The 14,250-nt window shown below is 34.8% G+C and overlaps 1 protein-coding gene across 2 annotated transcripts in view; it reads left to right on the plus strand.

Annotated features, from left to right (window-relative positions):
- LARS2 (leucyl-tRNA synthetase 2, mitochondrial) overlaps positions 1 to 14,250 on the plus strand; it is an 83,721-nt gene that overhangs the window by 32,813 nt on the left and 36,658 nt on the right. For both annotated transcript variants that reach the window (XM_015617628.1, XM_015617629.2), the window contains exons 8-10: positions 7,497 to 7,604; positions 9,179 to 9,338; positions 12,437 to 12,541. In XM_015617628.1, the coding sequence (XP_015473114.1) occupies positions 7,497 to 7,604; positions 9,179 to 9,338; positions 12,437 to 12,541 (373 nt within the window). The remainder of the gene's footprint in view (positions 1 to 7,496; positions 7,605 to 9,178; positions 9,339 to 12,436; positions 12,542 to 14,250) is intronic.

The following is a 14,250-nucleotide window of genomic DNA, read 5'->3' on the forward strand; positions in this document are numbered from 1 at the left end:
ACTCACTCCATTCCTGTGTGGCTTAGAGGAAAATAGAAGTTTTTCCATAACCTTGTTTCATAGGAAAAGTTCCATTTAAAATACTTTTAATTCATCTTCATGCATTAATTCTTTGTGCAAATTACCAGCTAGGAATAATGACTCCATATGTATGGGTGCAACCTATTTTCTACTTGTAACATCCACAAATATTTTTGTTGTAACTTTTCAGCCTTTTTATAGGTTATACTGATGATCTATTCTAGTCATCCGTGTTCCTCCCCTTTGCACATTTATCATTTTATGTTTTCCCTTGTATCTCACAACCTTAATGAAAATAAAAACCAGTCATAGTAATCTTCATCTGCAGTGCCTCCATTACTGGTCAAATAGCAGCCAGGAGTTACATGATTAGTAGTGGTCTGTGAAGCTGGGTGTTACAGGAGTCAGTGTTTCATTCCTACACACACTGTTTTTTCAGATTTCTGTTGTGTCCAAAGGAATCATCTCCTGTGGATTTGCTTTGATTTTTTTATTATTTGGTTGTTGTTACTGCACTAGCTCATACTACTTTCCGGCAATAAAAATTGCAAACAAAGCAGTGTTGGCTCACATGGCAATTTACCGCTGGTAATGAGTTTTGTTTCAAAGGGCAGAAATATTTACCGTGCTTTTAATGCTTTTAATGCCTAGTAGAAAGCATTTTGCTTATGTAAAGTAATAAAGTAATCATGACCCATTTTTTAAACTGTAAAGTGCATGTGAAATGGTCTAGCAGCTTTTATGGATTTTTAGAGAACATTTTAATTGTCATTTTTCTTTTGACACATTTCTTTGATAAAAGTATAATGCCTTAACTGATGGCATTATTATTCAAATTGTTGTCTGTGCATTTAAGATGTTTAAGCTAAAACATTTAGTTGCTATGGTTACCCTGCTGAGTTGGTAGGCAGATTCATTGGAAAAATCTATCTGTAAATGTTAGTATTTTCTCTGTGTACCTGTAAATTGCTTTTATGGAAGTTTTTATGGATGGACAACTGAGTCCTCAAAACAGAATTGGCAAGATTAATCTTTTTTTAGATTCTGTTCTTCCTAAATTAATTTTATACAATTCTTTTTCATATTTTACTGTACAAAATATCATTCAAATACCTGGAAAATAATATTTTCTTGAATAAAACAAAATAGAAGGAACTTTAAAACTTCAAGTTTTGCCTTAAATCATCTCCCTGTTTTGCCTTAAATCATCTCCCTGTTTTGCGTAGCAATAGGGCAGTCTGTTTAATTCAAATACTGGGGAATATAACCAACAAAATTCTGCTGTTATAATTTACAGTTGCCATACAGATAAGTAGCACCCTTTCTTAGTTAAGCTTTTTTTTGTAAAGACATTTAGAAATAAAAACCTTCTCATTTTCTGTGGGTTGCTGGAACACAAATGTTGGGCATGGTGCTGACTCTGTGAAGGGAAAACAATTTAACTACAGTTCTTCTCTAGCTTTTCTCTAGCATTGCACTGCATCTGACAGCCCTTTTGTGTCATCTGAATAGATTTGGAATTATTTAATATAATATGAAGTATAATAATAAAGTAACATAATAAATTGTGTTTTGTTTTTTTTTATTTTGCGTTTTATTTCTGAGACCTTAAGCAGAATGGTAATGAAATGTAATGAAATTGAAGTACTGAATTTCAGGATGTTAAGAATCTTGGCAGCACTTTAGATTTCATAGCAGGAGGTAATGCCTCATCACTGAGGAAAACTGAAATGCTGGCTCTTTTTTGTTCTTTGTGTGTGATTTTTTTTGATTCCCACACTTGGAGTCTAGCTCATAGTTGTCTTCTCCCAACAGAACAGGCCTGATAAACCTCACTTTGAAACTCTTCCTCTTGAGCCAGGCTGAGAGCTGTCTCCTGGACAGGGACCAAGAGCAGTGCTCTCTCAGCTGTTTAGCACTTCATTAATAAGAAATGGCACCTGTTTTGTCAGTTTGGCAAGACAGAAAATTGTTTGTGGATATCCAGACCAGTCTGGTTTTTTCACCTTGGTTTAAACACAGCATGGTATAAAGTTAATCAAAACAGTGAATACTCAGAACTATTAAAAAAAATATAACAAATGTTTTGAAGAGCTTTTGTATTTATGGAATCAATTACTCATCACAAAGATATAATTCATTTTTTCAGAAAAGGAGTATCTTCTCTTTGGAAATTTAAGCAAGGAACAGCTCTAAAGAGCAAATCTGGAAAATAATTCTGGATTTACTTTTTGCTTTTAAGGGATCATTTATTTGCCTCAGTTCTGTGTAATTCACACCAGAGGTGTTTGTTGACCATAAATTGTGGGTAAGGAAATGGGAAAACTGCTGACAGTTCAGACATTTATGAGGAAGAATTTTAAGTATACACGGTATCTGTGTTACTGCTCCTCTTAAATGTATGTTTTCAGTATGCTTCACACATGGGAAATAAAAGTCAAGAGTGACCTACAATAGTACAGACAGAAACTACTGGAGGAGAAAAAGAAATAGTAAAACAAGAAGGTATTAAATGCCAGCTGTACCATATAATCTCAGTTGGAACAGTGCAATAGAATGCAAAATAAAACAGTGGGCAACCTAGCTTTAATTTCTTGTACTTTAATATATGTTAATATATTTAGTTGTATTAAATGATTTCATGTAATCCTTAGTTTACGCTTGCTTGCCCTTTTGGGAGTTCAATCAAATAAACTGAAGAATTTTACTAAAATCCAAACAGAGCTTGGATATTTATTTGACTCTTCCTCAGAAGAAAAGCTTTTAAATTTTATTGTAATTTAGTAGAATGCAATTTTATTTTGCTAATTAATTGAATTATTCTGAAATGCAACCTTTTGCTGAATTTTTTATTCTGATATTGTTGTTACCTTGCAGATCTGTCAAACTTCACTGAAGTGCCTTCATTAAAAAAAGTGTATGCATTTGACTATATAGTTTATATTTTGATTTTTGACTTTATTTCATTTACTATCATAGAGGAGTTAAATTACTGTAAGTGTGAAATCAGTAGCAGGTATTGATCTAGTAAAAACTTTAGTTCTTGAAGTCAGAGACTGAATTTTTTAGGGGCTCAGCAGAATCCTTTGAACTATAAGCAGGGGGACTTCTGGAGTTGAGATGCTCTTGGGAAATTCTTACGTTCTTGGATTTTCTGGATCTTTTTCAGCTGAAAATTGCTTAGCTGAAGTTCTGTTTCTGTCATAATCCTCAGCAGACTAAACAGCTAGAAATGTGAGACAAGTTTTTCACATACAGTGTGTTACTTCTAGTTTCAGTCTTGGTCATCATCGTCTTTGATGAATTTTCAGCAAACTTATCTTGATTTAGTTACTCTCTGATCGTCTGAGGTAGTTGACTTTCATCTTTTGGCTGTGCCAGAATTTTCTGAATGTTCTGATGGAGTAAAGAAGTCCATGAAACATTGATTTATTCTCAATCTCCAACTTCTTCAGGTATAAGAGTCTTTAAATCATTCTCATCCCTGAACACAACTTTGATTTCTTTAGCTTTGCGTGCGTCTGTCTATCTTTAGATTTGAAAGACTGCCAAAATGTATTTATGCTATTCCTTGACTTGTGTTTAATTAAAATGGGAGTAATTTCTCCTGTAATTAGATGTTTGCATTTGAAGTTTTCTTGTCTCTTCCCGAGTAATGAAAAATGAAAGCAGTAAGACTGCTACATAATTTCTTTTTCTTTTTTTGGGTTTCCAAATTTCTTACTGCCAAGTTATCGTCAGAAATTTGAAAAATGAGTTTATTTGATAATCTTATCACTCTCTGCTTACTGGATTGAAATGCTGCTGTTGTTCTTTGTTCCCTGCTGACTCCAACATGGTTTTACTTCTGTTTATGTGCCTGTGTGCTGGGAGTCTTCTTTCTGGTTGTCTTCTCTGTGTTAACAAATCTAGTTAACAAATTTGTGGCAGAAAAAACTAGAAGTCATATGCACATTTTTAAGGATACTATTTTTTTTTAATGGAAATTATCAATAATTATAGAATCATAGAATGTTAAGGTGTTGGAATGAACCTTAAAGATCATCTAGTCCCAATCCCCCTTGCCATGGGCAGGGACACCTCCCACTAGACCAGGTTGCTCAAGGCCCCCATCCACCCCGCCCTTGAATACTACCAGGGTTGGAAAATTGCAAAATAAAAATTGGAGCAGAATTCATGGGATTACTCTAATGATTCAGAAAATGTTCTAGTGAACATGGCAGTGATTTTTAAAAAAGAACATGGAAGCAAAATATAGTGGAGTTAATATTTAACTTCCCAAACACAAACTTAAAATATTCAGGAATTTTTATGCTAGTATCGGTCAAGGGTTTTGTATGCTCAAATAGTCTACATGTAAATTTTTTATATTGATAATAGTTTTAACATGTATTTGTGGGCACGTATTTTGTAGTGTAGTGCACTTGGATTTGAAAATGAAAGGCTTTTTAAAAGGGTTTTCCTTGAGCTATCTTGTAAAAGGTCCTAGTTTGCACAGATGAATTTTGAATGTACAAATGAATTCACATGTGTAAGAATTAATGTTTGTCTACTTTCCTGCTAGTGAGTATCCTAGGTTAATTTACCATTCTAAAACACACACTAACATGATAGCAGTGTGCATACTACTTTGCCTTTGTAACCCCACGTAAATTGTGATTTGCATGTTCATTTTCTGCTTCACCTGCTCTTCGTAGCCTTGACAAGAAACCTAAGGAGTGTGTTGAGTACAAAGAACTGAGAATCATAAGTCCATTCTGAACATTTTTAAAGTTTTTTTGTTTGCTTGGGGTTTTTGTTTCGTATCAGACTAAATTGCTTATGTATAAATTAATTTATAAATGGTTTGTGTTTGAAAATCCTGCTAGGCTGCATCATGCAGATTAAGCTTAGTTATCTTCATTCAGATGAATAAAGTTGGCTCTTCCTGCATTTAGTTACATGAAGTAATTGCATTATCAAGAGAAGAACTGGGTTAAGTCAAACTGTAGCCTGCAGCTTCTAATAAGGCAAATGAATTAGAGTAAAATCATTATTCCACTGGTATTGACAATCTTGGTGTATGAAGACTGCTGTGAAATAACATGTAGGAAGCTTTGCTGGTAAGCAGTTACAGACTGTACAGTTTCAGTAGAATACATTCACAATTAGCTGCTTCTGCCAGCAAAATGTGGTGTAGATTAGAATGGATAACTAATGTGAACAGCCAGTTCTGTATGTACTGACACAATTTCGTTCTTTCTAAAATGCGTAAAGTTCTTACAAAGGGTTTATCTAGGTATTTTGTGTGTGTATCTCTATGTATCTCCAATTATTCATTTTTCTTTCACAGTTACATAAGTACATGGATTGATCATGGTAGATAAAGCTTAGTTGTCTCTGGAACAGAGCAATTAATGAGAATATTCAGAACTTTGAATTCTCTGTGGTATTGTATGCTTGCAATTGTGACTTAAAAGAGATTAAAGATATAGTGTGATAAAAACCCCTCCAAAAGCCTAACATTATTTTATTTATAATAATCAATAAATTGTTTTTATTCTTAAAGATGTAGAAAGCAATAAAAATCTCAAGTGGTGGTATAATGCTATGCTTTACAAAGGACCATTTACAAAATGCCTTTTGTTGTATTTCAAATGACAGATATATTACAGAACAGTAACTAAAAAAGTAATTCTTATATTAACTGTTATGCATCTCACTTTGAAATTACTTAATAATGTCATTAAAACAGAACTTGAAATGCATTCTTGGAGAAGAATTAAGTGTGCATTCACTAATTATCCACCTACCTACTGTTTAGTAGCACATGGTAGTGACTGTCCATCTTTGCAGGTTGTTAGTAATTACTGAGATAATAAAGAGCTTGCACATTTGATGTTGGGAGTCACAGCTGAAGGAGAAATTATTCAACATGTTGCCTTATTCTTCGATTTTGATTGTAATTGTTCAGCATATTCACCATCTGTCCAAGTGACTCATGCCTCTGGCTGTACTTCTGCCAGAGTAAAGATTTTGGACAGTCACAGTATTCATAACAAAAATGTGTAGTGTTACAAAGTGAAAAATTAGATGAACTTTAAGTTATCTGTACGTCTTCTGCTTTACATTGTTATAGATGCCATTGATTAAAATCATGTTGTTCAAATTTTTTAGACAAATGCTAGTTGACTTGGAATAGACATTTATGCTTCCATTCCACACATCAGAATGCACATAAATATATGTGCTTTATATATTTATATGTGTATATATATATATATACTCTTGTTGAGTGCAAATATGCATGGAAGTTACAAGTTGGCTGTTGGACATTATGGCTAGTAAAGGAGGCAACACTTAATTTCTTCACTGCTGCATAGTATAGATGCACTTAGGCTGGAAAAAACCTTTGTGATCCTCAAGTCCAACCATTTAGCCAGCACTGCCAAGTCCATCAGTAAAGCCTGTCCCTAAGCACCATTTCTATGGGTCTTCTAAATACCTCCAGAGATGATGACCCGAGCACTTCCCTGGACAGCCTGTTCTGATGTTTGACAACCTTTTCCATGGTGAAATTTTTTCTAGTATCCTCCCCTGGTGCAACTGGAGACCATTTCCCCTGGTCCCGTTATTTGTTACCTGAGAGAAGAGACTGACCTGCACTTCACTACAGCCTTCTTTTGGGCTGCTGTGGAGAGTGATAAGGTCCCCCCTGAGCCTCCTTTTCTTCAGCCTAAACATCCCAAGGTTCATCAGCCACTCCTGTTAAGACTTGTTGTAGACCCTTGATTCCTCTAGACCCAGCTTCACTGCTGGTTGCTTATAAGAGTTATATTATTATAATACCATGTATGCTTTTTATTTAAATATGAACCTTTGTTACTAGGCTTAGTGTTGTTTTTGCAGGATGATACAACCTAAAGAACCCAATCCATTTTACAGCCTGTTGTGTTTGGTAAAATATCAATACCAAATATAAAAATATAGATATCTAGAAACTATCATGCTATTTTAAATCAGAGCTTGAAAATTTTAGGACATGTCACCTTAAAGGACACCTTTAGTCTGACTGCCATCTCTCGGCTATTGTTTAAAACAACTAATCCAAATGTAGGCTTCATATCTGCAAGTATTGTTCAGCTCAGTGATCCTGCACTTCCCAGAAGTTAAAACCACTGGGAATATTTTCTGTCTTTGTTTTCATCTAGGTTTTTGTTCCTGTATCTTAAGGTCTAGTCCATTCAAAAGAAAGGCCATGTTTAATAACAAGGTATCTGTTAGCAGTGACATACCTCTCTGGCTTGTACCATGTTAGTTCTATTCTCAGAGCGATTAATTTGAGGTAGCAGCAGTATAAAGCTACCTCCTCAAGTGTTTTTACCAAAACCTTAACATTTTGTTGTTAGTTATAATTAAACCCGTACATATAACCATTGTAACCATTGTATGCTTACAAAAGCTGAATGTTCTAATTCTTTCTTTTGTTGCTTAAGGCCATGTTTGATGCTTTATCTGATCTCCCTGAGTGGTATGGTATTAAAGAAATGCAAGCAAATTGGATAGGTGACTGCGTTGGGTGCTCTCTTGACTTCTTGCTAAAGGTAAGTCAGATATTTCAATTGCTGCTGTCGTGGTTGGGCTAGCTGCAACTCCTGAAATGTGTGATGGGACTGGATTTTCAGATCTGAAAAGCTTGAAGCCTCCTAAAAAGGATTATTATTATATTCATGCACAGACCTGCACAGATTCCTGAAGAACACCAGTTGAGGGTTGAAGAGATACTCCCTGCTATCCTTCTTAGGAAAGGGTTTGTGTGTTCAAGTGGATGTAAATTGGCTGTGTATATTTATGCCAAAATATATGCCAGATAATAAGCTTACCTAAAAGCCAGAACATTTGTGCCAAGTGCACTATCAAGTAGCACTGCATGTCAGCTAGGATCTAGTTGGGCTTTTGCTTTTCTCTGCATGTCACCTTCTCTGTCAGAACCAGGCTGACCTCAGGCAAGCTGCTTAGCTTACGTTTGTCCATTATTTCACTTACCATATACCATAATTAAAATAATGGAAACCACACTATTAGGTAGTGATGGTGCTACAGAGAAGTCTAGATAGAAAGAAAGGAGAGGAAGGAAAAGGAAACCTGAAAAAAAAATTTATCATTATCTACAGAAAGACTTCAGATTTTCCCCTTTTTTGTCAAGAGATGAACAAGGCTCCATGAATATGGTAGTGACAGAAGAGATTTTCAGAGACCCTGATTGAATTTCAGCCCTTGTACTTCAAAACTTTATTGTGATTATTTACTCTGGTCTAACATTCTAAAAGTGACTTCTTATATTAAAGTACTGAATTCTTTAGAACTTCAAATTGAGACAAATGAAACCTTTTTAATACCTCTGATTTGCACCTTGCTAAAAGATGCAGTATTTGTATTTCTATAAATTACTTTGTATTAAAGTTGTTTTTATCAATTGTTTCTAACGATTTATGTCAATACTTGCTACAGAAAAATCTCTCTCCAAGACCCCTATATACTTTGCAGTTAGCTGGTCTAAGATATAAACCTTGATTGATAATTCCAGGTGGTAATTCTAAAAAGTCGCTTAGGTTTACTATTTACATTTTATGTCCAATTGTTTGTTGTGCCACCTTTTATTATTTTATTTCTGTACATAAATTGCAGCATTTACTTCATCTAAGAAGTATGATGTAAAGTCTATTGTAGCTGAGAAAATCCTAAATTCTCTTCAGATTTCAGAGGTAGCATCTCCTTCCAGTTTCTTGGAAACAAGGCATGCATATTAAAAGTGAATAGAAGGATTCTGGATGGCTTAGCCAGGGATTGAGTCTATCTCAGTAGCACAGTGCAATATTACATATGGGATTAGAATTATTATTAATTCTAATTTAGAATTATATTTTCCAAATATATCTATTTCATAGATATATTTGGAAAAACTAAGGCAAAACTGTAAAGCAACTTTCTCAAGGCCTAAAAGTAAGTTTTGTCAAGGTTTGATTCTGGAAAATTTCTATAGTGCAAATGCATCTGGCTTTGGTATTTGGATCTGTGTATATCTGTAGGGTGATATAGACTCATTAGCTGTTTGGAAAGGAAGGGAAATCTATAATCACTGCACTTCCAGTGGGAATTTTTTTCTGCTCTTTTTCAGGTTAATGGCAAAGTAACAGAAGAGAAGGTAGCAGCTTACACCTATACACCTGAAGCCATTTATGGAGCTTCCCATTTATGTATCTTACCAACTCACAGCCTGCTGCATGGGAATAGCAGTTTCAAGGAAGTCTTTCAGAGGGAGTTAATCCCAGGGAAAGGTGGTATTTTTCTTGTAGTGCATTTTGTTGTAGAAGAGCAACAGTTATAGAGAATGATCTTTGGAGAATGTGTATCAAGCTGAGCAGGAGCTGTTCCTGTTGAGAACTAGCAGGCCTTTGATTCTTGCTATATGTCACACAGTGTCACATCAGCCTGTCCTGGCTTCAGATGTGGCAAGAGCAGCTATGCTAGAATTCTTCTTCTTATAATAGTTGTAACACTTCGTAGTATATAAAAGCAATGGAAGAGATTCTTGTTTCCTTGTCTATCACAAATGAATAGTCCAAATTTGACTGTGTCAGCCCATTGGAAAGTCTCATGTCTTTGTGGTAATTTGTCATTAGGACAAAGACAGCAGAACTAATTCATGCATCAGCAATGATTTCTTCCTGTCATAAGCAATCTAAAGTGGTCAATAGATCACTAATATATAGCAAAGTAAATCACTGATAGATAGTAAAATTATACTCTACTATGCAGATCCTTAGTTAATACAGGACTCTAGTGGAGTAAATTCAGAGTATCCCTATGGCAGTCATGACTTACACAGTCAACTGATAATGCTTTAATTGTTCTTAACTGCTTTCCTGAAGTCTTCCAATTCTGCCTGTATTTAGCATCTGTGGTCTAGTATTTTTTTGTTGTTTGGAAAACATGGAAATGACAAGAGTAAATAGAATATTTTTTGTTTCTACTTCAGGCTGGTGTTCAGTATTTTCTTTTTTTCTTACTGGTAAAGATGAGGCTTCATTGTCTATATAACATCTGATTTCAACAGCATCTTGTGGGAAATTGTGTTGGTTGTACAGAACCTGCTTTTTTAAGTACATCATTTCTACCTTTAAAAATTTGCTTGCTAGTTGAAAAAGAAAAAGAAGCCTGACTGTGTTGAGTACATAAAGCCCTTGTCTAAGAGGTGAGCAAAGCCTGGAGAATTTTGGAGAATAAAATTGCAGTTCTTGCAGTTGAACCAAATCAAAGCAGTAACTGCACAAACACAATATTCATGCATATGTCTGTACCTTGTTGGATCCATGCTTAAAGCCAAATCACAAAAGTGCAAAATTTGCTTTTAATAAGGACAATGGTATATTTTTATATTTGTTTTTAAGTGGAAATTCTTGCAAAGCTTTTTTGTGTGTATGTTAACAACAAGCTCAAAGGCTTTGGTTGAGTTAAATTAAGAAACTCTCAGCTGAAAAATGCCAGCCAAAAGTCCTCAAAAAAGAGGCACAATTCCACATAACTCTGCTATTGCATACTTGTGCTACTTGTGAATATACTTACATTCTTCAGTTGAAATTAGCTGAGATTGGCATTTTACATATGAAAGGCCAACAATGGCGTTTAAATGAAAAGAAATTTTGGACGGCCTTATACAAACCCTATTTTCACATTAACCAAGACTTTTTAAAAAAAAATCCTCAGTAACACTGAAATTTTAATTTAATTAAGTGTAATTGTTTTCTTTTCAATGGGCATAGTCTTGTAATTCTCTTTCTTCACTGTGTTCTCATTTAAATAATTAGGAGGTTATGTTTTTTGCGTTCTCTAGGAGAGAAAAAAAAGCTATTGTATAGCAGAGTGACTGAAAGTTCTAAAACCTTTAGTCTTGAATTGCATGTCTTTATTTTAGGCTACTATTATTTAAATAGATGGAACAACCAGTTGTCAAACATTGAATTCTTTCTTTTTACCTACAAAAATATATGTTAATTTAGAATCTGGTAAGTCTAATAGTTTTGACAGCAGGAGGTGCCTGAGATAAAGATTTGACCATTACGTTGTTCATTATCTCATTATAATACTCAGCATACATCGTCTTACATTTGTACCTGTACCATTCTCTCTATTCAGTTATAATAATGATGTGAGCAAATGAGCACAGGAAAGAGCACCTTCATAAACTGCAGTTATTATTTTGGGTTCCAGCATAAAATGAAAATTATTGCTGGGTGGAAGAGAGAAGTTATTTTTAAAACCAGTGTCCTGCCCACTCAGCTTCCTGCTCATGACGCTTTTTGGTTAGTTGCTTTTAAAAAATTAAATTGTCCCTTTTGTATTTTTTTAAACAGAGGAAAGCTGTGTGCAATGGTTTGAATGTGGAAGTTTTCTGTATAATATAAATACCTCAGATACCTAAAATTTGAAAAAGTAGTAATCAGAAATAAATAAATATATCATTTGTGTTAAGAAGCATGATGAGATATAACAGCCCTGTTCTCAAAATTGCTGTTACTTTACTTCAAGCAGATTTTATGCATTACAATACAAGCCTTCATAGCCTCAGCTTGGCTTTGAAGAAAGGTGAAAGGAAGCTCTTAGCAGCCCACATTTTAATGATTGAAATTATCATCAACTTAAAGGCTCTGAAAAAGTTAGAAATAGGCCCAAATTGAGATCTGGGGTTCAAATCCTCAAAATTAGTAGTGTTCAGATTCGGTTTTTTTCTTGCTGAGCCACCCGATCTGCATACTGTGAATCAATTTCAGTTCATTAGTTCTTACTCGTAATTCTCTCCTCTCCTATCTCCCCTTGCTTGTGGACTTTGGGTTCCTCATCTGTAATGTGAATATGAATGCCCTGTTTGGAAAAAAGTAGATTACTTAGGTGGCTTTTTAACACAGGTTAAAAAAAAAAAAGATTTCACATGCTTTGTAGATCTTCTGTTAGAAATTAAATCATAAGGATATATGCTCCCCTGCAATTTTATCTGATTTTTGGTGGGATTTTGTAGTATTGTATGGTAGTACATAAACCAGGGCTTACTAAAACAAATCCATACAACTTTGCAGCAGCCTGTATTTTGATCAAAGACTCAATTTTTATGTTATAATCAAAATCCTACTCTGTTTTTATACAGGTCCTTTTTATAAGTATGTTTTCTAATCATGAAAATTTACCAATCTGACTTACTGTGCATTTTCATGCATCTCAACTTTTTTGAAATGTGAATAGGTTTGTAATTTTCTTTCTTTTTTAAAGAAAACTGTTATTTAAAATTCATGTAAGTTTAAGATTAGCTGTATTGTAATGGTAAGTGATGTTCTTAGCATATCTTCTATTTTATTTACCATATCATTACATTTGTTTTCAGACTCACTTACTTCAGTGACAGCTGTGAATTTGCTTACCAATCAGGAGATTCCTGTAGTCATCTCAGCAAAAAACAATTTTGATAATTTTCTTGATACTAAAATAGGTATGTGATGTTAGATATGTAAGTGGAATAGTATGGTTTTCAGTTGCTGTGTTGGAGCACAAGATACTTGTTGTGGTAAATATTTGATCATAGAGGCTCGCTCTCCCGGATTTTGGGTTTCTGTTCTTCATTAGGTAAGAAGGAAGGGAAAAGGAGCTATGTGGAATCTATGTGGGTGAAGAAATTTGCAGGATGATAATTTTAAATGGAAATACAAAATGAGTGCATTTAATGAGCTGAGTTTGAGGATCTGTGTATCTTAAGAAAATTGGTTACCTACAGCATATGTGTTTGTCTGTCTCTCACCATCCTTAATCAAAACAGAACGGTACCATTTTTTGACAAACAGCCCTAATTTTTGGCTTTTTTTTGTGTGTCTTAAGTTTGCATGAATTATGTACATCCTTATAGAGAAATGCTTCAGATGGTAAATGTACAAAACTTCCAACTTAGACTTTTATCTAGTAATATTTGTTTTGAGGCCAGTAAAGTAGTTCAGGATAGGTAATAATTTTTTTCAGATAGTCTTGCAGAGTTATCTTAGATCCTTTATCTCTCAAGGTAGCGTTCCCATAATTTAAGGCACCTGATTTAGAGTTGAGGATCCATAGGTGAAGGGGGAGGGTGTTGCTGGAGGATGCTGAATCACCTGCAGTGAGCTTCTGTTCTCAAAGTTGTCCTATGAAGCTGCCTGTCTTACTCTTTTTCTGGATATGGAGCCTGGTCCCCCAAACTGGGCAGCTAAGTACATACTCTTAGATAATATGGTTGTCCTAATAAGTCTAAGTAGAAACTTTGTTAAGTTTTAAAAGCCATGTCCATTTTAATCTGCACCCACCAAGCTCTTTGTTTACTGTTGTGCTTTGCCATGGTCTCAGCTGCATTGAGAAGGCAATATTCTGTTCTAGTCCTAATGGGAAATATTATGTCTTCTTCCCTTTTTCCAGTGCATTCCTTATCCCCTAATTCCTGTTGTTACCTCCCTGTTGCTGATACTTCTTTTCTGTCCTGGGGCTGCTGCTTTCACTGCTGCCAATATTGGCTATTTTTGCACAACTGGACTGAATAAAACCTGCTGACTGTGCAAAAATGTCTTGGATGACCGTCATGGAAATTATCCATTTGGGCTGTATACCTTGCTTACAGCATACCTGCATCTTATGTTTTAGACTTTAATCTGGTTTTGAGAAACAAAGGTTTTCCTCATACAGGAGAAGCCAAATGATTGAAATACCTAATCTTATTTTTCCTTAAAATCTTCCAGTTTGCTGGCACATACTTTGGCCTTATGTCTGTTGGAAACAGCCCAGCTCTTCTTGGGAAGCTGTGGGTGCCAGCTGTTGAGCTTTGCCAGTGTACATTAATAGCATCATCTTTTCAAAAGGAAGCAGACCAAAAACCGGGACGTGCTTTTTTCCATTCTTAGAGCATATTGTGAAGTCACCTGTTGCAGACTGCAGGGCTTTCTGACAAATTAAGATACAAATATTATTCTTGAAATGGCAAGAGTGTACATCTGCTGGAAAGATAAAATAGCAATTTTATCTTTTTTCTAGTTAAGAAGTTACTTGTCACAGGGGAGTTTTGTTTGATTTTCTTCAGTCATCTGCTTCCAAACTTCCACATATTGGCAGAGTTAAAGTAGAGCAGGCATTTCACTGCCTGAACTAAGAGGATTGTTAAGCTGGTTTAGTTAATAATTCCAGTGT

This window comes from Parus major, chromosome 2, assembly GCF_001522545.3.
Source record: "Parus major isolate Abel chromosome 2, Parus_major1.1, whole genome shotgun sequence".
Classification (NCBI taxonomy): domain Eukaryota; kingdom Metazoa; phylum Chordata; class Aves; order Passeriformes; family Paridae; genus Parus; species Parus major.